Raw genomic sequence first — 26,995 nt, forward strand, 5'->3', positions numbered from 1 at the left:
CAAAGAGCCAGCAGTGATGATTCTTTAATTACAGTCCTTCAACCACTTCAGAATATACCCAAATACTTTAGTATCTAGCTCATATCCCTCCATCTTTGTACAAGAAAAACTTGACAGATTGTCTAAATTTTGCTGAAATGTAAGAAAATGATATTTACCAAACTAGCATCTATATCAAAAGAGAAAGTGAAAATGATCTACTATGATCAGTTCTTGATGAAATCATGATGACCCTTTGGGATCCTTGCTTCTTTAAATAGATATTTTAGAATCTTGCCAGAAGATGAAGTCAGGTTCACTGGCTTAGAATCTGTGACCTTATTTCTCTTTTCTTTTCTCTTTTTTTTGAAAATTAGGAAATTATCTGCCCCTTTTTATTCCTATGCTATTTCTCTCCCATTTTCCACAGTCTTTCAAAGATCATGGACATCGTCTCAACAATCACATCTATCAGTTCTATAAGTAATCTGATTTCTTCTGAATCACTGCTTTGTAATGATAAGAAATGGCAAGAATACACAAAAGGATTATACAAGAATGATCTTAATATCACTGATAACCATGATGGTATGGTACTGATCACCTTGGATGGCCAGACATCTTGGAGATTTAAATCAAGTGGGTCTTAGGAAGCACTGTTAAGAGTAAGGGTAGTAGAAGCGATAAAATTCCAGCTGAGCTATTTAAAAATCCTAAAAAAATGATGCTATAAAAGCACTGAACTCAGTACAACAGCAAATTTGGAAAACTCGACAATGGCCACTGGATTGGAAAAATCAGTTTTGTCCCAATCCTAAAGAAAAAGAAGGGCAATACCTTGTTCAAATTACTGAATAATCGCACTCATTTCACATGCCAGCAAGGTTCTCTGCTATTCAAAGATAATTTTCTTTAATAGAAACAACAGAAGCAAAATCAAAGTTGAGCAACTCTGCTTTCTGTCAGCTTTCACTGTTCTATTCACTCTGAGCCACTGTCCTATCCCTTCTTTGATCACCAACATCTCAAAAACAAAGACTCTCCTTTTCTTCACTTTTCTTCATAAGGCTTTACTTCTGGGATTTAGGGTTCTTGACACTATTCTTACATGAATACACCTTATTCTTCTATTCATCCTTGTGTTCCTAGTCTTTATAGGTCTTTTTTTTTCCATCTAAGTTTGCTATTGAGTTACCTGCGCATCTATTATATCTGTCTCTTTTTTCTTTTTGTAAATAAAAAAAAAACTCTTTATTTTAATCATTTTCCAGTTTGAGAGCTTCCTATCCCTCCTGATCTGGATTTAAAGCCAAAGAATCCTATTGTTATCATTTAAGCCAGTATTTGCATTGTGTAGCACAGGTTTGAATTAACATCAGGATTGCTGTCTTGCTTTTGCATCAAACAGTCATTCAATCAATCATTTAGTAAGCAGGGACTCTTTTGTTAGGTGATGGTGACACAAAATACCAAACCAACCAAACAAAAACCAACACAATAAACCAGTCCTTGATCTCAAGAAGTTTATCTCTATCTAGGGAAACATGTGTGTGTGTGTGTGTGTGTGTGTGTGTGTGTGTGTGTGTGTGTGCGCGCGCAAATAAATGCAAGGCAATTTTTTTTTTTTTTTTTTTTTTTTTTGGTGAGGAGGGAAAAAGGAATTATCTGGGTTGAGGAGGGCTCTTGATCTAAACTAAGTAATCCAAATGATTGAGGTGAGAAGGCAGTATATAACAGGCCAGGAGACAGCCTACGAGAGGCAGAGGTGATAGAATGTCAAGTATGAACCACAAGAAGAAGATCCATCTGGTTATATTACAGAGTGCATGAAGGGGAATAATGTAAGTAAAACTAAAAGTTTTATTTGGAGGGCTTTAAACTTTAAACATAAGAGCTTCTAGTTAATTACAGAGATGAGACAGACCCACTGACATTTATTGAGTAGAGCTGTGATGTGGTCAGACTGTTTTAAGAACATCACTGTAGTAGTTGGAGGAACGGGGATGGTACACATCAGAGAAGAAAAGGCAAGGAGACCAATTAAGAGGTTATTGCAATAATAAGAGTTAGTGAGGAGAGAAAAGAAATAGAGGTTGTAGAGTTAGAATTAACCAGACTTGGCAAGTGAATCTGAAAGAAAGGGGGAAAAGTGATACCTAAGTCAGAAGAGGAAAGATGTTACACATCTCTTTCCACAGTTCTATGTGGTTAGTAGTATTCACATTCTATCAGAAGGAAAGATCAAAGTAGGTTTTTTCCCCAATAGTCCATTTTTGTTTTCTTAAAAAATATCAGGACATGTATGCAGTTAAACAAAGAGCACTCCCTTTGTGAAACCTCCCTAAAAGTACAATTTCTTTTTCTTGGCATATGTATTTCATTGAACACAGATAATAATGAAATTGAAGTTAGGGTCTATATAAAACCCTTGAAATGCTTAAATAACCTCAGTGGTAAGTATGATGAAAATAATGTTATTTTTCTAATAATAAAAGTAAATTTTATTTTTTAAGCTGATAGAAATTTGAGTTCTGTCACAGGACACAGTTTTTGTTTGTCACAGAATCTGGAACAATGCATTATATACAATAATGCAATAATGAGGTTTTCTTTTTTAAAAAACTTTTTTGTGTGTCAAGAAGCCCTTCAAGCATTCTGGTGAAGTCTTTAGACCTTTTCTCAGAAGAATATTTGTCAATGCATAAAATAAAATATATAGGATAACAAATGAAACCAAATACATTGAAAGACAATTGTAACAATTATGATAATTGCTAGCATTTATATAATGCTTTTAGGTGTGCAACTTGCATTACAAATAACACATTTTATCCTCATAGGAACTTGGGGAAGTAAGCAGTATTGTTATCACCAATTTATAGATGAGGAAACCATGACAAACTGGTTAAGTGGCTTTTTCAGTGTCCCCCAGCTAGTTAATGTCTGAGATAATATTTTAATTCAAGTCTTTCTAACACCAAATATGGTGCTCTCTCTACTGAGGTACCTACCTTCCTAGTTATGAAAATCTAAAAAAATTTTAAAAAATCACAGACTCCAGGAAACAGCCCTCTGCTAATGAGTTCAGTTTACCATTTAAAAATAGTTTTTTGGAAGCTCACAGCTATAGGCTCACAGACTCTGAAGTGGAAGGCATCTTAGAGGTAACAAATAACTGTACCATATTTTAAAAAAGCATTACATACAGTCTCACAAAGGGTATTGTGTGCATTTCCTTTGGCTGTCCCCCATGTCTGGAACAATCTCCCTCCTCTGCTGTGATTTACTGACCCCACTTTACTTCCAAAATGACTTCCAACAGACTCTAGAAGGAGCTTTCTCCTATACCTCTTAATTCAAGGGCCTTCTCTCCGATAATTGTTTTCTATTCATTCTATATATACCTTGCTTTGTATAAATCTGTTTACATGTTCATTTCCTGATTAGATTGTAAGCTCCTTGAGGGCAGGTCGTCTTTTTGCTTCTTTTTATATATTCGGTGTTTAACATACAATACATGTTTAATAAATATTGACTTATTAATTGATTGCTTCTGTTAAACTGCTCTAAAGTTTATTTTTTGTTCTTAAAAACTGGGACTTCAGTGGAAAACCCAGGACATATAGTTGCTGCACTCAGAAATTATTTTGTTTTACCTTTTTACATTGTTAATATTGAAAAGATCACAATGATTTTTAGGAAAATGTCTAGTAGAGAACTGCTTTTCTACTTTGCCATTCAGATCCTTTAGATCAGAAAGTCTTACCAGCAGGAGTGGAAGTTGGTTTTGGTGCAGGAAGCAAACTCCGGCGGGGAGTGGTGACGATGTTTGCTGTTTGTGCTGTGGTCCTACCGGCCCCCTTGGGTGCATCTTTAGAAAGCACAGCTGTCTTTGAAGGAGGCTGGTCTTCATTTACAAAGCTGGAACCTATAGGAGGCCAAAAGCCATTAATTACAACTTCATGAAAAATAGATTGACTCAGTTTCTATGCACAATTACCAACCATGATAAAAGCATAGATTCTTTATATCTTGACCTGACTTTAATAAAATAACATGGAAGTACATTTTTCTGTGTAACCAAATATATTTTTAAAAATCACTTTTCCCCAAAAATAACTATTGTTCCCAAATTAGCTTTGCAGTGGGAATAAGGTGGGTAGGGAAGAAATATTTAAAGGTTTAAAGTAATACAACAGATATCAGTTCTGCAATTCTATTTAGTCATCTGAAACTGAGATTTAAATTCAGCTGGGGCTGAGTGGTAACATTCCTATTAGATTTTACAATTAATAAACATTCAAAAGATATATGTAAGTAGTTTTTGGAATAAATACAAGATACCAACTACCATATAAAATGTTCCACTAATAATTTGTGAAATGCAAATTACTGAATCCTACAAGTTCTACTCCCAACCATCAGACTAGCAAAGTTGATAAAAAAAATAATAAAATGATAAATGAGGAGCTGTGGGAAAATAGGTACATTAGTGGACTATTGATGGAGCTATGAACTGGTCAAGTCATTATGGAATGCAATTTGGAACGATCCTTAAAACGTTACTAAACTTTGACTCAATGACATTGCTACTATTAAATAATAACAGCTAATATTTACGTTGTACTTCATATATGTCATGTACTGTGCCATTTGATCCTCATAACAGTTCTGGGAAGTAGTATTATTATTATCCTAAATTAAAAAAAATTGATTTTACAGATGAGGAAACTGAGGCAAATAGAATTAAAGTGACTTGCCCAGCCAGTTAAATGTCTGAGGCACAAACTTCAACTCAGGAAGATGACTCTTCCTGATTCCAGTCCAACATTCTATTCACTGCATCACTGGCTGTCCATTATTACTAATTATTCTCCTGCAAATTTTCTACATTCCACCTAAAAGGGTCTACTCACTGTCCCTTGAGTAGAAAATTCCATCTTTTACTTTCTGCACCTTTGCAAAGGTTGGCTCCTATGAGAAGGAAACAAATACTCTTCTGCTCTATGACATTTTAGGGGCCCTGGTTTCCTTCAAAATGCACCTCAAGTGCCACCTCTTATAGGACCCCTCTCTTTTCACCCAAGTAGCTCGTAGCATTGCAGAAGCAATTGTTTTTAAAGTACTTTCTAGGTTGATTTTCTGTTATTGACCTGCCTGGTTCAGCTGCATGGAACAAGATGCCCTTCCCGGGATAAGTTCCTCACTTTTAAACATACCATGATACTGCTAACTCAAGCCTTGAGTCTCCTCCCTCATTCTCTTCTCCCTTCTGTTTGGGGGACAAAGTACCAAACTCCTCCCAACACCTTTCTTTATAGAGGGCAAAAACTGGACTCTCAAATCATTCCACTTTGCATTTGCTGCTCTGCCTGCTTTTAACTCCACAGAACAAGATGCCCCTTTGGCGAGGAGCCGCTGGTGCCCCATCCCTCCTTCCTGTCTCCTTTTTGTGTTGTCTTTCCCTTTAGACTTAAGCTCACTGGGACAGGAACTATCTTCCTTTTTATTAATTGCAAACTTAGCATTTGGAATAGTGCCTGGCATATTATAGGCACTTAATAAGTGTTCATGGGATTTGTTGGAGTATTTACTCTGCATATAGTTTAACATATAGTATTTACTTTTCTGTGGGGATGCCATTTCCTTCAACTGAATTTAATCATAAAAATAGCCAGCATTTACAAAGGACTTTAAATATTGCAAAGCACTTTAAAAATATTATTTCATTTTATCTTCACAAAAATCTTGAAAGGGAGATGCTATTAATATTCCCATTTTAGAGAAGAGAAAACTGAGGTATAGAAAGATAAAATGACTTGTCCAGAGTAACACAGTTAATAAATGTCTGAGACTGCATTTTAATTCAAATATTCCTTACTCCAGGCCTAGTCCCCCACCTACTATAGCTTCTTAGTTCCTTAAACACAAAGATGATGTCTTTGTAGCTTCATTTCTTAATGCACAGTAGAGATTCAGGAAATGCTTGTTTGACTGAATGAATCAATGAATGAGCAATTATACCATGCCTGAAATAAAACTGAACAGTAACAAGGATGTGATAATTTTCCTAAAAAATAAGCAGCAACAGCTGTAAGAAGTATATGGAATTTCAGAGAAAGTGTATGATTTTATATTTTCATCCTTTTAAACAGATAGGAATAAAACTCTATTTAGATAATGCCTGCAGAGAAATGATAACATTATTAAAAGTGTGTGTGTGTGTGTGGGTGAATGCAAGGATTTTGTTTAGGCTTATAAAATAGAATGTTTTCCTCTAATTCATCCTAATGTCTCAGAGCATATTATAAATAATTTGTGATAAGTAGCTTTTTTTTTTTGAAGGGGGGTGAGGAAGGGTTAAGAAGAAAAAAATTATGAAGGAAAAGGAACAAAGGACTAGTTTAATTTGAGAAGTCTATGCTGTTTTGGTCTTTTAAGGTGGTTTGTGGAACAAGGTTTAATTGTATGGTGTCCACTTGGATTTATGCAAATCCAGTTGACCCTTTCAATTGTAATCAATGACATTAAAAATACAATCAATCCAATCTATGCCTGACTGAGAAAGTTCAAGACAGCATGATCTGAACTGAATTATGAATATAATACTTTGAAATAATTACCCTGTTTTTGGATGACAAGACTTCTTTGCAGTTTCACAGTAGAAACTTGAGAATTTCTCTAAAAGCTCTTAAACCATTTTTGATGCTGAGGATGTCTTAGTTGATAGAAATATTTTCTCACAACTCTGAACATCCACCATATTGACCACATGGTGTTGCTGCTGCTGCTATTACCTAACAAGTTAGATCTATGAAGTTTTCAAATCGACGTAAATAAGGTATCTCATTTGAGCATCCCAACAACCCTGTGAGGTAACTTTTATTATCTCCAATTTACAGATGAGGAAACTAAGACTTAGAGTGGTTAATTGACTTGTTGTGGTCACACAGCTGGTAATTTTAAGAGGCAGGATTGGAATGCATGTATTACTGAGTCAACTGTCCCACTGACTATACATTTTCTTCACTGAAATGTATGTTACTAGATGATTTAGACAACAAACTTTCATATGTAGTGTTTTTTTCTTCAGTAGTTGACTCAAGTTCCTTAAGAGGGTAAATGTTTTTGTATTTTTTGCAGAGTTTAAAAGTCCTTTTTGCCCATCTATCTTGTATTAGGCTTTATTCTTTTATGTAAAATTTATCATACTGAGAACATTTCAATTTAGAAATCTGGATGCTTTCCACCATGGCAAGTAATTCTTCTGTTTGAGGTATGAGGTATTAGGAGAAGTTGTGCCTGCGTAATCTCTTTTGAGAAAAATCTTGAATTATAGAAATGAGGCAAAACCCCAACAACATACATGCTCTACATTTATAGACTACAGACTCACAGAACCTGATGGGTGGTAGGAATCTCAGCTGGCATTTCTGTTCCAACCCACACATGGGAAAAAAATCTGCACTACAACATAATTTCTAAATGATCATCCAACTTGAAGTTTCAGTAGAGGGAACCCACTGTAGTGGGTTTTTGCTCAGTCATTTTTCAGTCATGTCCAACTCTTCATGACCCCACTGTGGGTTATCTTAGCAAAGATACTAAAGTAGTTTGCTATTTCCTTCTCCAGCTCATTTTACAGATAAGGTAACTGAGGCAAACAGGGTTAAAGTGACTTGTCCAGGGTCACATAGCTACTAAGTGAGGCCAGGTTTTTAACTCTGGAAGATGAGTCTTTCTCACTCCAGGACTAGCGCTCGATCCAATATACCAACCAGATGCATAAGTCTGAGATGGTTCTAATTCTCAAAGTTTTTCCTAACATCAAGCCCAATTAATTGTGCCTTTTTCAAGCTCCCCCCACAGATTCTTCCCTTTAAGAATAAAGAGAAAGAATGAAATCCTTTTGAGTACTTGAACTTAGCTTTTATGTTCTTCCCTTCTCCAGTTTAATATACCATTTCCTTCAATCCTTGACACAAAGCCCTTCACCACTGAGGTTGATATCTTTTGGATGCTATCCGGTTCATCAATAACCTAACTAAATATGGCACCTAGTACTGAACACAGTATGTCTGATATGGTCTGAATGCAGGAGAGTACCATGGAACCACCATTGGTCAAAAGCTATAACTTTCTTAAGACAGTCCAAGATTGGTAACCACTTGACTATTAAAACTATAAGGCCTTTAATGGAACTCTCTCAGATTCATTACTCTCAAATTATACCTTCCTCATGTTGTATTTGTGGAGTTAGTTTTTTCAGACCCTTATTTGACTTTAAATTTATTTTATTTTTTTGAATGCAGCTAGATGGTACAATGTTTAGAGAGCCTGACCTGAAGTCATAAAGATGAATCCAAATATAGTACTAGACACACTTACTTGTTGTGTATCCCTGAACAAATCGCCTTAGTTGCCTCACCTGTAAAATGAGCTGGAGAAGGAAACAACAAACCACTCCAGTGTCTTTGCAAGGAAAATCCCAAATGGAGTCATGAAGAGTTGGACTGAAATAACCAAACCACAAAAATGGGATAATAATAATTTCCACCTCCCAGAATTGTTGAGAGGTTCGAGTAAGCCTCAAGTAAGTAATATTTATGCTTAGCACAGCGTATGATACTTAGTCGGAAATATATAAATATTAGCTGCTACTGTTAATCATCAGAATGTTTTAGTTTATTACAATCTCATTGGATCCCTCTTCTCTCAGGAAATGTTAGTTTTTCCTCTTAGCTTTTTGTCATCTCCAAATCTGACAAGATGATTTCTTCTTATCTCTCTGGATTCCTTTGCTGGATCTTGAGGGGAAGGACTTTTTTGGCCAGTCTTTATATCATCAACATTTAACACATTTCTGGATCATAGTTTGTATTTAATAAATGAATGAATGAACAAATGAATGAAAAAGCATTTATTTAATAGTCACTATGCGACAAACACAATGTTAAGTACTAGAGTTGTAAACAGAAAAATTAAGGTAGTCTCTGATCTCCAACTTGGGGGGGGGAATAAAATATAAATGAAAATTTAATGAAAAGGCAGATGGAAAGACTTGGAGGTCCTAATGGTGTAGTAGTGGGACAGATGGCATGGCCTAAAGGTCCTTAGGTTACAGAGACAAAAATTAAAGTTTCTACTCTCAAAGAGCTTACACGCCACTGGAGAGAATATAAACACAAACAAGTAAATATGAAATATATACAGGTGCTCTCTGTCCTCCCCAGCATCACTTGGACAATCTAGCATTATTCAAGGCTGAGTTCAGTCTCTTCTTTCAAAAAGCCGTTGCTGACTCCTAATTATTAGCCTCTCCTCACTCATACTTTATATTTATTTTGCATAGAGTATACATTTTGCATTTACTTATCTGTGGCCATGTTCCATTCCCCTAGTAGAATTCAATAGGCAGGAGCTGTTTCATTTTTGTATTTGTATTCTGTGGACAACATAACTTCTGGCACATAGTTGGTACCCAATCATCATCATCACCATCGTCATTATCATCACAGCATGGTCACATCATCATATAATCATCATCAATATCATTATCATCATGATCTTTATAAACATATCATCACCATCAAATCTTCGAATCATCTCATTGTCACATCATCACATCATATCATCCTATATCATCACTATTATAATCGCATCAGCATCAAATCTTCCCACCATCATCATCATCACATTACGTCACCTTCAGATCATCATCATTTTCACATTATCATATAATCACTATCACATCATATAAAGTAAATATAGTCATTTCCAGGGAGGAGGGCACTAGTAACTGGGGATCAAGATAGACTTCCTGTAGCAGGTAGCATTTAGGTTGAACCTTGAAGGAAGAAGATTTCTATCAGGTGGAAGTGAAAAGGGAATAAAATTCAGACACATGACGAGCCTTTGTTAAAAAAATACAATGATAACAAAAACAATAACACAATAACAAACAAGCACAGAGGCGTGTCCTATATAAGGAAATGCTATTTGGCTATTTTGGCTGAAATGGAGATTTTATGAAGGTGTATCACGACCAACAAGTGTAGAAAAGTGGAATGGAACCAGATTTGAAAGGCTTTAAACACCAAATAAAGGACACAGAGGTGAAGGAGGAGGAGGAGGAACAGTAGAAATAGTAAGGGCCATCTTGAACAACTAACATCTGAAAGTGTTATATCTTCTGGGAGATTGACAATTTAAAGAGGGATCAAAGTCTTAAGCAGAATAAATGAAGGTTAAATCAGATGCACTGGAAAGAAATAAAACATATTTAAGGAGCCTGAAAATCATCCCAGTTCTCTTCAAATCCCACATACTCTATTCTGTTTTTACCCTCTAAAAGAGAGGTTTCAATTGCACTGTGGTTATAATCACATCTCGTCCAAAGTGATAGGTTTGAATTTCATTTCTGAGATTTACTAGTTAAGTGACTGTGGGCCAGTTACTTTAACATGCTGAGACTGAACTTCCTCATCTATGAAATAAGGCTAATGAAGTCAGTTACAGATACTCTTCAATGGAGATAATGTGGAAAAAGTTTTGCAAACTTTGAAGTGCTCTATAAATATTAGTTGTTATGAAGATAATGATATCTTACCAATATATTTTTTTTAATCTTTGGAGGTAAAGAAAAATAGCTATCATTTATACTCAGAAACATTCAACTCAATAAGGAAATTATATTTCTCCTTTATCTATTTGTTGGGAAAATCAATAACATGGTCATATGAATTAAGTTATAAAAAAAAGAATACAATGGAATTAATAGGACAATATTCTAGCCCCTTCCTCAAAAAAGAGAGCTTCTTTGAGGGAAGGCAATGGAAGAAAATCTCCTAAACTACCATAAATAAGCAATTGATATTAAAATGCAAATTCAAAGAGCATATTTCTTTGCATAATTTTCTAATTATCATATATTTCATTGATTTAACATATTCTTTATTTGGTGTTTCATTTGGTTTAATTATTAGCTGTTTCCTGAATTCAACTCAGATTTGTGATGAGTCACTTCATCAATAAACATTTATTGAGCTCCTACTACATGCCTGGAACTTTGCAAAATACTAGGAATACAAAGAAAGGCAAGAGACAGTCCTTGGCTATAAGAGCCTAATAACCTAAACAACACATAAAAAGAAACTGAGCGAGGAAGGAAGGATGAGGGTATCTTTAGCAGTGTGAGAAATTATAAAATATCCATGCTGGGTATCCTCCTTAAATGAGAACTTAAGAAGAACTCTGTAACTCTGTGTTACAGAACTCTCTCCAATCAGAGATGGAGTCCGTGGGACCAGGGGTACTGAAGAGGTATGTCTGCCTAATTTTCCAGTGCTTTGTAAGAGGGAGCCTTGGCAGACAACTTGCCTTAGCAGGATGTCTCATATAACAGATTACAGGTAAATTGGTATCCACTCATATCTTCACAGGCAACTGATTTTTCTTATACTTCCTCTGCTCTTGGTTCTCTATCACACTTTAACTCTATTTACTAGTCTCACCTAACTGTAGGGGCTGCTTTCTTTAGTTTCAATTTAAACTTCTAAATGTTCTTAGTAAACTTCTACTGCATACATACTGGGGACTTGTGCTAGATTAGGGATAGAAAGGCAAAGATAAAAACAAGACATTCCCTGCCCTCAGGAAACTTGCATCCCCACAAATGGCTTATAGAAAACTAGCTGATCCAAGTTGTATAAAAAGCTGGTGACTGGTCCAATTTGTTGTAAGAAAGAAACCTATCAAGAATCAGGATTAAGAGCTGGAGGAGATGGGGAGAAAGAACAAAACCAAAAACATGTTACCCTATTTTCTGCCATGAATGGAGGGGATGCATGATAATGGCCATTTACTGAATCACCGAATTTCAGAGATGACTCTAAGTGGTTATCCCATCCAACCTATTTGTGCAGGATCCAAAATCCATTTAAAGGCCTATTGATAGACAGTCATTTCTGCTCTATTGTATTGAAATCTACTTTCCTACTATTACTTGTTTGCTCCTATTTTGATCTCTCCTGGGATCAAGCTGAGTAAATCGAATTCCTTTTTTACACAGGGCAACCTCTTAACTAGTTGAAATATTACTGAGAAAATTATGAAAAGAAAGATTTCTACTGGCAAAGACAGGAATGAATCTTCAGAGAACACTTTTGGCAACGGTCATAGGAAGCCCAAGGTATGCAAAAACTCTACTCAACCAATAAAGTATTTACTAATTGTATCAAGTATCACTAATATTATTAGACAAGTATTATCAGAGGTTGGCAATATATTTGCAATGAGTGAAAATATCCCTACTTTCATTGAATTTATATTCCAAAGGGGGAGACAACAGACATATGTATATGTTTGTGTATGTATACGTGTATATATACACACAGAGAAAACAGATAAAACAAATTCAAATGAAATTAAATATAAGGTTATTTTGAAAAGGATGGCAGTAGTTGAGGAGATGACTGTGTAGAAGAAGAAAGTGAGGAGGGAGGCAAGCCAGATGGGGACAGCCCTCGTAAATGTATCAAGATGGGAAATGGAATGCCAGAGGTAAGGCAAGTTTGGATTGCAGAATGAGGGAGGGAGGAATAATGTATAATGAAGTCAGAAAGATAGGTAGGGAACAAGGCAGTGAACTGTCATGGTGATTCTGGAGGCAAGAGTAGGGGAGTGATAGGGTCAGACCTTGAGGGAAACACCTTACAGCAGTTAGAAGGATGGACTAACGTAGGGAGAGACTTGAAGCATGAGACTACTTAGGAGATTGTTGCAGCAATCTGGGAGAAAAGTTCTGAGGGTCTGAACTACAGAGAGAAGATGGTCTAATACCTCAAAAGGTAGTCTGAAAAGGGAAGTGAGCAATATTTAATTCTGACTCTCAGTTTCACTTTCTGGTGCCAAATAGACTCTTGAGCAGTTTTGTTTACAGCATATAAAGTCAGCTGAGGAGCGCCTGTTACAAAAACTAACCTTCCTGATGGTCACTGGCAGCAAGCTAAACTCCAAGCCTCCCTTCCAGCCTACAGAACAATTCTCTGACACAACATACATGCCCAGCCATCTGTTCAGGTGGCACTGTGCCTCTCAAAGATGCCATGCCAGTTTCATCAGGGCTCGGATGCCAATCAAACAGAGGGCTAGAAGGGACAGCTGCCCTACAGACAAAACCCTGGCGCCAAGGAAGGCCAAATGAGGGCACATGTCAGGTAAGAAAGCATGATCTCTGTTGGCACTTTGAGGCATTGTATTCACAATGAATGATTTCTCCTTAGTATCTCTTTCTTCCAGATTGCTCTTTTGCTGAGTCTTGTACATAGAAATGGAAACATTAGGGGGCCTGAGGAAACAGAGGGTATACAAGAGGACTTCAAAGAATATGGCAGCTGTTCGTGGTCCAGGCACTAATTTGCAAGATTACTTTTGCCTTTTGAAAAGAGGAGGAATGTCAGGAAATATGATTTAAAATAGAGAAACTAATTAAAATACGACAACACAGAGATATTATTTTCTTTTTGTCTAAAATCTAGGAAAAAAATCTCATGTCTCTATGACTTACTCTGAAGTCCCTCTGATGATGGGGATCCAGGGAAGTGAAATCAGCAAAGTCCTCCAGTTTTTTTTGCCTTCTAAGAAGGGCTAACTTTCCATACACACACACACGCACACACATTTGTACACACAGTTGTGTATGTATATAAAGACACTGTGCATATGTATACATTGTGTGTATACATTCATAAATATGTATATATACATATAGGTTGGTTGTTGTCCTTTGTACTCAAAGAAGACCAAAATGGCATTCCTGTGTCCGAGTCAAGTTTGACTGTGATTGGAATACTTTGCCGTAGATCAGATACAAATAGTCCCTGTGAACACACACACACACACACACACACACACACACACACACACACATATCCCAAAGCTATTACTCTGGTGTTAGGACAAGTAGTAAAGCTGAAATGGCAAAAGCTTCCTAGGCTTCTCTTTCTCTTCTCTCATATTTAAATCTCCAAGGAAATTGAAATAGTCTAAAATTGGTTAACTTGAACAGAAATGTAAGGATCAAGGAATCAAATCAAGTTAAATCTACAAAGCAGATCTTAAGTAGATGCTGAGGGACAGAAAAAAAAATTAGATACATGTCCTTTGTCTTTAAGGCTCTTACAATCCATTGAAAAAACACAATAATTAGTGTCCTTTCTGAATCTGATGTTGGCACTAATCACTATCCTTTCTGAAACTGATGTAATTGGGAGAGATTTCCAGGAGCGATCCCAGGCCCGTTTACTTCACCCATGGCCCAGCTTGCTCTCTGTAATGCTCTACCTCCCACCAACAGCCTTGCCTACTTCAAGGTGCCTTCCCTGCTAGGGTTTGTTCTCCTCATTGGTGAATCCCTTGAGAGGTCTGACATTTCTGAAAGGGACCCTGCCATGCTCACTTCGATCCTTTCTAAACTCATTCTTTGGACTGCTCATTTCACCAGCAGCCTGGACTCTTTATAGCCCCTCTTTCCATATTTCCTATATGCTTTGTGCTTTGTGTTTCCCTATAAAAATATAACTTTCCTGAGACTAAAGACTATCTTATTTTCTTTGATTTGTATTGCTACTATTAAGCCCAGGGACTTGACACATAGGAATCACTTAATAAAATATCTGTTGGTCTATCTATCTATCTATCTATCCATCCTCTCTTTCTAGCATTTTATGTCTCTCCATCATCCATCCATCTGTATTCTCTAGCTCTTTTATCTCTCTATCCTATCTCTATAACTTTTTTTAATCTATCATTATCATATCTATCATTACCTATATCTATCAGCCATTATGTATATCTAGTCTCAGGAACTATTCCTTCTACAATGTAGACAAAGAACTTATTAACTTCATTTTAAGATCCATATTTTTCTCATGAATGCTGCATGGAAGATCCTATGCAATGTCCTAGAGATCTTGCTCTGGTTCTTTAAGTATCTGAGCAGTAATGATATACAAATTCTCATGGTATGTTGTCTCTTTTCATTACGTGAACAATACATTGCTTCTCTTAGTTATACATGTTACAAGTAATGTTTTTTAGTGCTTCTTATTGTTGTGATCATCATCGAATCTTTCCAGTGTCCTTTGGGGTCTTTGTTATATTGACAATATGAGTACTTTAATTACATAGATCATCAAGAAAATTATGGCGGGCTAGAGACTGGATCTGTAATTTTGCTGGTATAGGTAATTCCAGGTTAAAAAAAACAAAACAAAACACTCCCTGTCCCCAATTCAGATTAGATCCTCATTATTAGAGAGTTGACCCAAGCACTAGGAGATTAATTGATTTGTCCAGGGTTCCAGAGGCACTATGCGTCCAAAGTGTGATTTGTTTGTAACTTCCTCATAAACTCTTTTGAAAAAAAATATTATAGTTGTTTGCATGCATCACAAAACAGCAAGTATACACTATTTAAAGTTTTCAAAGAACATTTACATATATTATCTAATCCTCACAACATCCCTGTGAAAAAGATGCAATTATTATTCCCCATTTTACAGATGGGGAAACTGAAAATGATATAAGCTACTTACTTGCTAAGGATCAAATTGTTCTTAAATGTCTGAAGAAGGATTTGAAGTTAGGTCTCCCTGAATTAAAGCACAACTTACCATTCCCTCTGCTACCCAGCTGCCCAGTAATTTTTCATTCTTAGGCATCATGTTAAGATTTTATATCTCTTCAAGCATTAATACCATTTCACAGATAAGGATATCTAGGCGGCACAGTGGATACAATATCATGTCTGGAATCAAAAAGATTCATTTTCCTGAGTTCAAATCCAGCCTCAGAAACCTATCAACGTTGTGATTCTCACTTCATCCTGTTTGCCTCAGTTCCCTCAACTACAAAATGAGCTGCAAACCCCTCCACTATCTCTCCCAAGAAAATCCCAAATGGGGTCACAGTCAGCCTTGATTGAAAACAACTGAGTAACATTACAAATAAGAACACTTTCTGAGGAGTTAAATACTTTGCCCAAGGACACAAAATTATTAAGTGCCAGCCTGAAGAACTGAAATCATGCTGTTTCTTATTCAAATTATGACATACTTTGAATTATTATAAGCACCTTAATTCTATTCTCTTTCATTCTCCTTGAAAACAGGGATCACATCATATTCATTTTTATCTTCCCCTACCAAGGGAGAGATCATAATCAAATGCTTTATTGAATTGGTGACTGGGAGCTTGCCCCACAGGTTTGCTCCCATTAGATTTTCCATTTTTTCACAGTTCTTCTTTCCCATGTTTCAACCTAGAGTTTTCTAAAAGCTCCTAGATTTTTCACCACCAAGAAAGTCATTGGAGAAGCATTTAGAGACACAGTGTGCCGGTGCTGAAGCCCATCCTTTCCCAACCAATTTCCCCACAGAGTAAATCAGAGAAAATCTTATTAAATGGTTGTCATTTGAGCAGTTAGAAACCCCATCCTTTCTGCCTTTAAGATCCATTATGCTATTCTTCAAATTCCTTGATCACTTAGTTATGGTGGATAAATGATGGGTTTTCAATTAATTTCTTCCTTTATTCCCTATTTCCACTGTCAGGTAAATATGTCACAGTCTTTTGAGGAGGCCCAAGAATAATTTTATAAAACAAAACAAACTTCATTTTGCACTTATTTTTAAAAATTTCTAAGGGACTAACTACTAGGTAATTTATAGTGGAATACTGATCTTGAAATTTTTGCCTCAGGATCAGGAACAATATAAGCTAATCACCAACATCAGTCTAATGGTAGAGATGAAAGGGCTTTAAAAATACTAGATAACGACTTATATTATTAGTATCATAACTTCTTAAAATCAAATTTTACTTTTTGAAGGAACAAAATTCAATCTTCTAAAATTCAACATGCCCCAAACAGAACTTGTCATGTTTTCCATGAATTCCTGTCCTCCATCAAACGTTCATGCCATTATCCTCCCTGTTACTCAAGTTCATAATCAGAATTGTCCCCACACTCCAGATTTAATAAGTCGCCATTTTATTGGTTCTACTTCTGTAAAATTCCTTGCATCTGTTTCCTTCTCTCCAAATCTATGGCCACTGCCTTTTGTCAAACCTGCATCATTTCTCACTTAAATTATACCAAATGCCTTCTATTTGATCACCCTGACTCAAGTTCACCCCTTTTCCAATCAATGCTTTGATTCTCATAACAACCGAGGCAGGTGCTATTCTTATTCTTCTCCTTCCTTCCTTCCTTCCTTCCTTCCTTCCTTCCTTCCTTCCTTCCTTCCTTCCTTCCTTCCTTCCTTCCTTCCTTCCTTCCTTCCTTCCTTCCTTCCTTCCTTCCTTCCTTCCTTCCTTCCTTCCTTCCTTCCTTCCTTCCTTCCTTCCTTCCTTCCTTCCTTCCTTCCTTCCTTCCTTCCTTCCTTCCTTCCTTCCTTCCTTCCTTCCTTCCTTCCTTCCTTCCTTCCTTCCTTCCTTCCTTCCTTCCTTCCTTCCTTCCTTCCTTCCTTCCTTCCTTCCTTCCTTCCTTCCTTCCTTCCTTCCTTCCTTCCTTCCTTCCTTCCTTCCTTCCTTCCTTCCTCACACCTAATTGATTCTCAAATTATCTTCTATTTTCCCTCATGTAAATATGGGCTATATTTCTGAAGTATAAGCTTTTAAAGGCAACCACCGGTTATTCATTTTGTCCTTATGGACCCTTCATCTCTCATATTGCCTTAAATAAAGTAGGTGTTTAATAAATGCTGGTTGGGCTGCAAACCTCACCATCTCCATGGTATTTCTTTTCTATTTGGACCACATATGGGATATATTTCCTGACAATAGCAAATAACTTTGGGAGCATGACTCTGTTTTATGTCTTACTTGATAACAATAATCAGAAGATTACTGAACAAAGATACCTGTGCTGTTACTTCTATCAAAGAATATTATATAATTTTAATGTATATATAGTAGACACCTTGTTGAAAGGGAATGTGTTTTGTTCCACCAAGTCAAATGCTTTTTTGTAGTCAGACAATAAACAAGCTAGTATCTTGTATTCACTGCCCATTTCAGTTCATTGTATCATTGTGGAGAAAGTTCCTTCTCCAAAACCTGGCTATTCCTTTCACAAATTTTAATAAAGGGTATCTTTGATGCATGTGTGTGTGTGTCTTATTCTCATAAAGATTTTGTACAGATCAAAAAGTAGGTTTATAGGCCAGTAATTTCTGATATTTCCCTTTCACTTCTCCTTAGCGATAATACAATTGGTGTTTTGTTTTTTGTTTTTTTTTTGTAAAAGTTTCTTTCTTTCTTTTTTTTTAAATACCTTCCCCTCTCTGAGATATCAAGTAACTTAATACCTCACTGATTTGAAAAACTGTCTTTTAGGACAAATTACTTCTTTAAAATTTGAACTAGTCTGGCTCCTTTTCCTGACTTAATGCTTCTGAATAGCTATGTCCAAGTATTCACTTAAAATATTGATTATTAAGGTGTTGAGTTTATATTTGGTAGTCCCATAGAAACACTAACAAACATGATTTTTGACATTGTGCCAATTTTTATCAAGCCTCAGGATATAACAGAGTCTGGTCAATTAGATCCAAGATGACAGGAAGTGAAGTGGTATTCCATGTAGATAAAAAGCTCTACCTGGAGTTAAGAAAACTTGAGTTCAAATACAGCTTTAGATGCTAACCAGCTCTATAATTCTGGGCAAACCTCCTTGCCTCAGCTTCCTCACTGTAAAATGGAAAAAATAATAACACTTACTTCCTAGAGTTGTTTTGAGGATCAAATGAGATAAATTAGTAATGTGCTCTGCAAACCTTAAAGTTATTGTTGTTGTTTCTATTATTATTAAAAAGAAAAGTGTCTCAACATCCACAAAGCAAAAAAGCAAATGTCTAAAAATTTATTTAATATCTAGACTGTAACATGCAGCTAAATGGGTAGTTACTGACCTAAGGCCTTAGCACATACACCTTGAATAGGTATTACTGAGGGATAATGAGAGAGCTTCAGGATGGTACAGGGAGAGGAAAGGACTATATTGCATTTGGAAAATTGTAGTGTTGGGCAGCTAGGTGGCCCAGTGGATAGACAGACCCCAGTTCAAATCTGATCTCAGACACTTAACACTTCCTAGTTGTGTGACCCTGGGCAAGTCACTTAATTCCAGCCTCAGCAAAAAAAAAAAAAAAAAAAAAAAAAAAAAAAAAAAGAAGTAGTGTTTTTGCTGATTTCAAACAGCTCCTTTGACACAAAAATCCCTTCTTTTTAAAGTTAACATTTTTCTTGTGAAAACACAATATTTGAAGGATTAAAACTTTGAGTGAACCAAAAGGCAGTGGAGAGATGATGATGGATGTAGGAAGGCTGCTGAAGTATGTTCCCCAATAATTACTTGCATGAAATGGTGAAAAGGGCTTCATCCAGGAAATATGTGATCAGTCTGAAAGGTAAGTCAATGACAAATTAAGAATTAGGTAAGGATAAAAGGTAGGGAATCTCATGCTGCATTGATACCCATGAAATATTCCATAGTTTTAGTTAAATCTTTAATGGAAAATTTATGGGAAGCCACAGACAGCTAGGTGGGATAGTAAATAGAGCACTGAATTTAGAATCAGGAAACTTATCTTTAGTAAAATGCAGCCTCAGACACTAGCTGTAGGACTCTGGGCAAGTAATTTAACTCTGTTTGCCTCATTTCCTCATCTGTAACATAAGCTGGAGAAGAAAAGGGCAAACCATTCCAGTGCCTTTGCCAGAAAATCCCCAATGGGGTCGCAAAGAGTTGGACATGACTAAAAACCAAATGGAAACAATAAACAAAAGCAACATAGGATGAGAAAGTGTGGATAGGGTGAGTTCTTCATGGAATACCTATTTTGATCAAATCCATTGAAGCAGAAATTAAAAATGTCATATTGAGATACATCCTCTATACAAACCACAATCTAATGTTTGATAATGAAAGGCATCTTATACTAAAGTTTGATTATTTTAATTTTTAAATCACTATTTTCACATTAGAGACCACAGGTACAAAAATCTAAATTATACAATTCATTTGGACATACTTATTTTTGGAAAACAGTTAATTTTTACCTTTAAAATGATGTCCTACCCTCCTCATTTTTAAAAACTGGGTAAAGATGATTATATACAACTCATAAATTTCTGGAAGGAGGCAGAATGCCTAATATTCTCTGCTATCAAAAATTGTCATTCCAGATATTTAGCTCCTTAGTGAACTATCTGTAGGTAGAGGAAAGAAAGGTAGCTTTCTGGAATGGATTAAAGTCTTCAAAGGATTTCTCCATGCTTGCAAATAATCTTACTACTAGTACCACTCATTTAAATATTACAATTTGAGAATCAATAGGGTTAAATATCTCTCTGGGGGGTACAAATATTCCCTCGGGGCTTTTTGACCATTCATATCTTAGTATAAATTGCTTTAAACAAACTGATAGTCAATTAAGATCTGTCATAATAAATGGGAAATTTGTATGGGATTTAGGGAAGGAGTAGGGGAAAAAAGAAAGAAGGGAAAGTTATAAGCCTGCATAAATCAGAATCCCATTATTTTCTTTGGCTTTTTCTAGTTTCTTATTCTTAATCTTTATTAGGAGTATGTACTAATACAGCTCACTGTAAGAAATCTACAACTCCTTTTCCCCCACATCTCCTATATATAAAGAGTTTCTTAAGCTAGCAAAATATCATGATCATATTTGAGAAATAATAAAGTTTTATCTCTTTATAAGCTAATGATTTAAAAAATTAAGCTTATATATAGATAAAGCAAAAGGATGAGTTGAGCAATTATGTAGTGAATCAATAACAGAAATTAGACAATTTATCTAAATACAACAATTTTTCCTCCATCTCATTTATTTTTCAGCCTGACATGCAGATATTGGATTAAGATTTAACCTTCTTCACCTCTATAAGTACAGGCTAAAGATAAAACTGATTATTATAAACACTTGGATGACAGACATCATGTTCTACATTTTTTAATCCCAATGGTGCCTAGCAAAGTGTCATATACAAAGCGTATGATCAATATATTTTAAAGTGAATTCTATGTTTTACAACCACATTGATCGTTTTTCTGTTAATCATTTTTATTTTTGTGGATAATCATTCCTTCCCTAACTGGCTATTAGATTTTCAGACAAACAAAGACACAATGATATGAAACCATTTATTAATAGAAATAATCCTAATTAAAGATTTCAACACATGTTTTCTCAAGTGGGTGGATAAAATCCTGGTTCTCTCAGCCAAAATTATCACTTACATTTATCTGGGTCAGAGTATCTGAAGAGCAGCTGAATTTTAAAAAAAATGCTATTGGAGCTCAAAAATTGATTAATAGGTAAATATTTCCTGAAACAAATAGTTAATAGACTTGCTCATTGTGTTATTGGGCGCAAGTGAGATAAAGTATGTAAAGTGCTTTGGAAACCATAAATAGCAGATATATTATTATTATTATCATTATTATTATAACAATAAATTTCTTCTTCATCAACATCACTGAACTTTGGGCATAGTGGATAAAGCATTGGAGTGGGGTCAGTAATCTCTGGGTTCATGTCCTGGCTCAGATATAAAATGGTTGCTCAATTCTGGACAACTCATTTTCCTACTTTGCCTCCTCAGTCAGCTCTGGAGGCAGCAAATTGAAAAGTAGCTGCAAATCAGCTTTGGTTGTTGTTGTTCAGTCAGTTTTCAATTGTGAATCATTCTTTATGACCAGAATTGGGGTTTTCTTAGTAAAGATATTGCCGTTTCCTCCAATTTATTTTACAGATGAGGAAACCAAGTGAAATAGGGTTAAGTGACTTGCCCAAGGTCACACAGCAAGTTAGTATCTGAGGTCAGATTTGAACTCAGGAAGGTGTCTTTCTGATTCCAGTTCTAGAACTCTTTATCTATTAGCCGACCAAAAGCTTTGTTTGTGGAACCTATTTACCAAAAGCTTCCTTTACTCTTGAAATCACTGATTGCCTCTGCTCCCTTTGACCTAAAACAAAACAAATGTTATTTTTGCCCTCTCTTTGGAGTAATAAAGGTTATAAATAAATACGTTACCATGGTTTTCTTTTAAAAATTTTTTTTGAGGATTCCATTTTCCTTTCCCAAGAGAACATAATCAATACTGTAATATTTAAAGGTATCAGAATATACCTGCTCTTTCCTACCATCTTGTATGGTTTCTCTCATTTGCTCCCATCTGGCTACTCAATTGAGTATGCAAATAAAACCTTGTGGGAAAATGCCCCTCAAGATTTCCTCACTTCTCCACTTAAAAAACCCAATGTCCTAACTTTTCCAAGATCTCACAGACCAACAGAATCTCACTGGCCTTAGAATCATAGGGCTTAAAACAACTGGGAGAGCTAGTCCATTGTATTAACTTGTAGGATTAAACTTAACTAATTAATGTCCAACTCAAAGCACTGAACATAGTTGTTGTTGTTCAATTGTTTCAATCACTATCTAAATTTTCATGACATCATTTGGCATTTTCTTGTCAAAGATACTGGAGTGGTTTTCCATTTCCTTTTCTAGTACATTTTACAGATGAGGAAAGTGAGAGGGAGTTAAGTGACTTGCCCAAGGTCACACAGCTAGTAAATGAATGTGATCAGATTTGAACTCAGGGAGATTTGTAATCTTGATTCCAAGTCTGGTGCTCTAGTTCTGGAATGGACAAAAGTCCAAGAGAATCTATCACATTTTTAAGGTCCACAGAAACAGATTGTAAAAAACAGATCTAGAACAGATTTGGTTTCTGAAAGAGATCCATATCCTTGCCCCTTGCCCATTCCAGTTCTTCAATATTGCTAGCAAGAAATGATTACGATAAATTGAAGGGAAATGGAGTGGATAGTAGAGGGAACAAAATGTGAAAAGAATAACTATAGTGATATGTGAGGTGATATAGAGATCAAAGAGGATTAGGATATGAATCTATCATTCACTTCTGTGATCTGTAATTTTTGTCTATATCATCTATATGTATACATATATATGTGTGTACATGTGTGTATACCACATATACATACACTATAGACACACATATAAGTATGTATATAATGAGCTTGGCACAAGGTAAGCTTGAATTAAGCAAGGACTGAGGCGTTAGATTTCCTAGAGTCATTGAGCTACTCACAGAAAATAAAAGCAGCTCTATGTGGTACCTGTCGTCACCATCCAGCAAACTACAAAGTCTACAAGTCTACTTCTTATATGAGAAAATTCCTTTTAATATGTAGGAGGTCACATTCACATAGTGAATACAATATAACACTGATTTCTTAGACCTTCACTTTCTTTTTAAAAAAATCAAGAGCTAATAAAAAGAGACCTCTGACTAATTACAAGTCATTTTTTTTTTTTTATCAAACCTACTTTCTATCAATTAGGTCAGTTGTAATAAATCCTTTTTTCCCTATATAAAGTACTTAAAAGCTAAACTATCATTTATGAACACTCTGGTTCAACACTGTGTGACTCTTAGGATAGTTAACACCTTGGGGAAAATGCTTAAACTAGAGCATTTTAATCATGTGCTTAATACAGGATTGTTAAAGGATAGGGGCATATCAGATTTGAGCTCATTTTAAAGTGTGCTAAAGTTACTAATATGACACAAGAAATTGTTGAAAGGATGAAGGGCTTAGGAACCAGATTATGTTTTTAAAGCACTAAGAACATGGAAAGGGACCATTCTAGCTCTTTGTGGGTTCAACTCAGAAAACCTCCCAAATCTACTTCTATACCAGGTCTCCTCAATCACTTCAAAGTTACTGAGGGGCTTTTGAATTTGTATCATGTAAATGATGCAAGTGAATCATTGCAAAGAAAAAGAAAGAGTGAGGTGAGGGACAGAGAGAGAAAGAAAGAGAAGGAAGGAAAGAAGAGAGGGAAGTAGGAAGGAAGAAAGGAAAAATACAGAAAGAGAGAAAAGAAGAAAAAAAGAAGAAAGAAAGACAGGAAGGAAGATAAAAGGAAAGAGAAAAATAGTATGCTTCAGTCTCTGCATTATAGTACTACTCACACTGTCTCTCAGTAGGTATGAAATAAAGTAGAATATTCTAGAATAAAAGGAGAAATGTAGGTAAAAGCCAATGAGAAAATTTAAGAAGAGAGAATTGAGAAGAAAATAATGTCAACTCTGCTGAACTCCCAAGATAGAACATACTGGTTTTAAGGAAGTATCTAATAAAATGAATTAATATTAATATCCTCTTTTCACAGAGAGTACACAGGAAAGTTACTCCTATTCCTTTTTTTTTTTTCCCAGATGGGCCATCTTGAACTTAACTATAAACTATTAGACTATATAACCAAAAATTTTACAGGGATAAGTACAAGGATGATACCTGGACCTGTAATTTCATCTTTATATAGAATTCCAAGGTAAGGAAACTTCCTATACAATGCAAGCTAACATCTTCTCTATGTCTTATAATCTTAAGAGAGTCTCTTAGGACACAAAGTTAAAAATAATTTATTCAGTTTCATATAGTCAGTATTTGCCAGAGATGAGACTTGAACCCAGGTTTTCCTGGCTTCAAAGGGAGCTCTCCATCCACCACAGTTTTTCTCCTAAATTCTCCTGCAGTGTGTAATGCGCATTGTGGTGACCATCACTTAACAGAATACAGAAGACAGTAAAGAGCATAAGACGGAGAGATCAAATCTTTGCAAAAGTAATTAGAACCGGAGGTTGTTCAAACACATCTAATTAATTCAGTTCCCCAAACAAAATCTGTTCTTGTCTGATTTATCTTTGACAGAAAAGACTCCTGAATGCACTTGGCTCCTCTCATTTATGATCCTCTCTCTGCTGTTTAAATCTGACATCTAGAAATTATTTCTCTGACAGGACATTAGAAATAAGATCCTTCTTTTCCTCAATCCAGCTCTAGCAGTAGAACAGCTAAGAGTCCCAATGAAATTCTCTTTATCTACAACTTTAAGCCAGATAAATAAGAAAGTAATTGATTCTCCCAAAGAGCTTTCACTTGTAAACAGTCAGTAAATAAACAAGAAGAGATTGTTACATATTATAAGTATTCCATGAGCTTAAATAAAAAAAGCAAAACCTCTTCAAAACAAAAAAAAATCTTGTAAGCCACCCAATAATTGGGTACTGTTTAAACAAAGTGCAGTACATTCACATCATGACATTCTATAAGAAATTAAGACCAATAAGTATGAGGAATACAAAGAAACATGAAAATCTTTTATGAAATGATGCAAAGTGAAAAAAAAAGCAGAATCAGAAGAATAAAGTATCCAGTCACTTATGATATATAAGAAAAAAATGAATGAGAATGAATGGACAAAATACCCTGAAAAGAGCTTAGAGGGACTGAGAAAATATTATATTTCATGCACTGAAATTAATTTAAATATAAATTGTTACAAAGCAAATTCAGTTGGTTGAATTGGTATCAATATCAAGCTTCAAATAAGGCATTTCAACAAAAGTAAACACAAATAAAATTGATAGGGAACAGGTAAAAAATTTAAGCAAAGGTTGAATGCAAGCAAAAGAAACAAGAATGATTTCCTTTTGATTTGCATATTTCTAATAAAGCCATGAAGGATTAATCATTAATCAAGAAAGAATATTAATAATTCATTCAACCATCTAAATATTTCATCTTTTAAATACACTAAATGAGATATCTGATGAACAGGAGAAAGATATTTCTTAGATAATATTTCAATCTTTTAGTGCATCAGTCATCTTACCCATGTGAAATGTTTCCTCTCATTGGTCAGGATTATAGTCCATTCATTCCTCATTCCCCTATGCAATTCTTATTCTTTATCTCCCATAAATTTTCCACAGTGTATTCACCAAAAAATTATGTGGGGATACCAGTGCAGATTTTACTCTAATTGTGATCCTTCACTTTCACTATATGGCCCTATTTTTCTAGTTATATGTGCTGTTGATCATATATTAATTTTCACTATTACATATATAAAATGGAGAATAATTATAAACAAGACAATTTTCCAAGGCTCAGTTCTATCCAATTATAGTACCTGCTCAAGATGTATATACTGTTGGACTCATTCATTGGGCTACTTATTTAGTTGCATGTCATAATTTGATCAATGTGTAGTTTTATTAATCTTTTGAGTATGAATTTCATAGAGGATTTTTAATGCTTAAGGACTTGAAAAATTAGCATAATTTCATTCAATTCGAAGAACTTAGAAACCACAAGCTTCAAAATTACTTTGTTATAGGTAGACAGGAAATTCTGTGCTGGATCTAATTGACATCATGTCAGGCTATGTTTTCATGAAGAAACACCAAGATCAACTATCATACTGATTTGAAATTTATAATCCTACAAATTACTGTTCATCCATTCAAACTGTAGAATTTAGATATTTCCCAAAACAAAGGAAAAATATGAGTAATTTATAATATTGGTATATTTCCTTAATCTTGTGTTCTATTTCCAGTCACTTCTGATCCTGTAGTCTAATTAATACTACTACTACTAATATTCAAATAATTAGGTGGGTTTATAGTTTCGTCTGTTAGTATTACTGCTAACAGTGCAAATTATCCATGCTTATCCACTGGATAAGATGCGTTGGATAAGGACATGGATTGTCTATGTCTTGTAATATGTTTGCAATGTGGGATCTATTCAACATAGTAACGGCTCTCCTAAATTTTTCTTGACATACAAGAGTAAATAGAGTACATAGTTTGACCTTGTTCCTATCCTATGACTAACCAGCTCATTTTTTTTCAGTGTTACATTCTAATATCCTCTTGTGTGATTCACTTTTGTAATTCCTTATTTGTAATTTTCTGCCATCTATTAGTAGCATGCAACTATTAAATAACTCTAATAATGTTAATAATGATGATGATGATGATAGACTCCAAGATGACAGGGGAAAGCATTAGAAATTAAAGGAAGAGAGAAAAGCCTTATGA

At 35.2% G+C, this 26,995-nt stretch overlaps 1 protein-coding gene across 7 annotated transcripts in view; it reads right to left on the reverse strand.

Annotated features, from left to right (window-relative positions):
- Positions 1 to 26,995, reverse strand: part of MTUS2 (microtubule associated scaffold protein 2) — a 763,366-nt gene that overhangs the window by 233,769 nt on the left and 502,602 nt on the right. For all 7 annotated transcript variants that reach the window (XM_074303560.1, XM_074303559.1, XM_074303561.1 and 4 more), the window contains one exon: positions 3,746 to 3,907. In XM_074303560.1, the coding sequence (XP_074159661.1) occupies positions 3,746 to 3,907 (162 nt within the window). The remainder of the gene's footprint in view (positions 1 to 3,745; positions 3,908 to 26,995) is intronic.

This window comes from Sminthopsis crassicaudata, chromosome 3 (assembly GCF_048593235.1).
Source record: "Sminthopsis crassicaudata isolate SCR6 chromosome 3, ASM4859323v1, whole genome shotgun sequence".
Taxonomy (NCBI): Eukaryota; Metazoa; Chordata; class Mammalia; order Dasyuromorphia; family Dasyuridae; genus Sminthopsis; species Sminthopsis crassicaudata.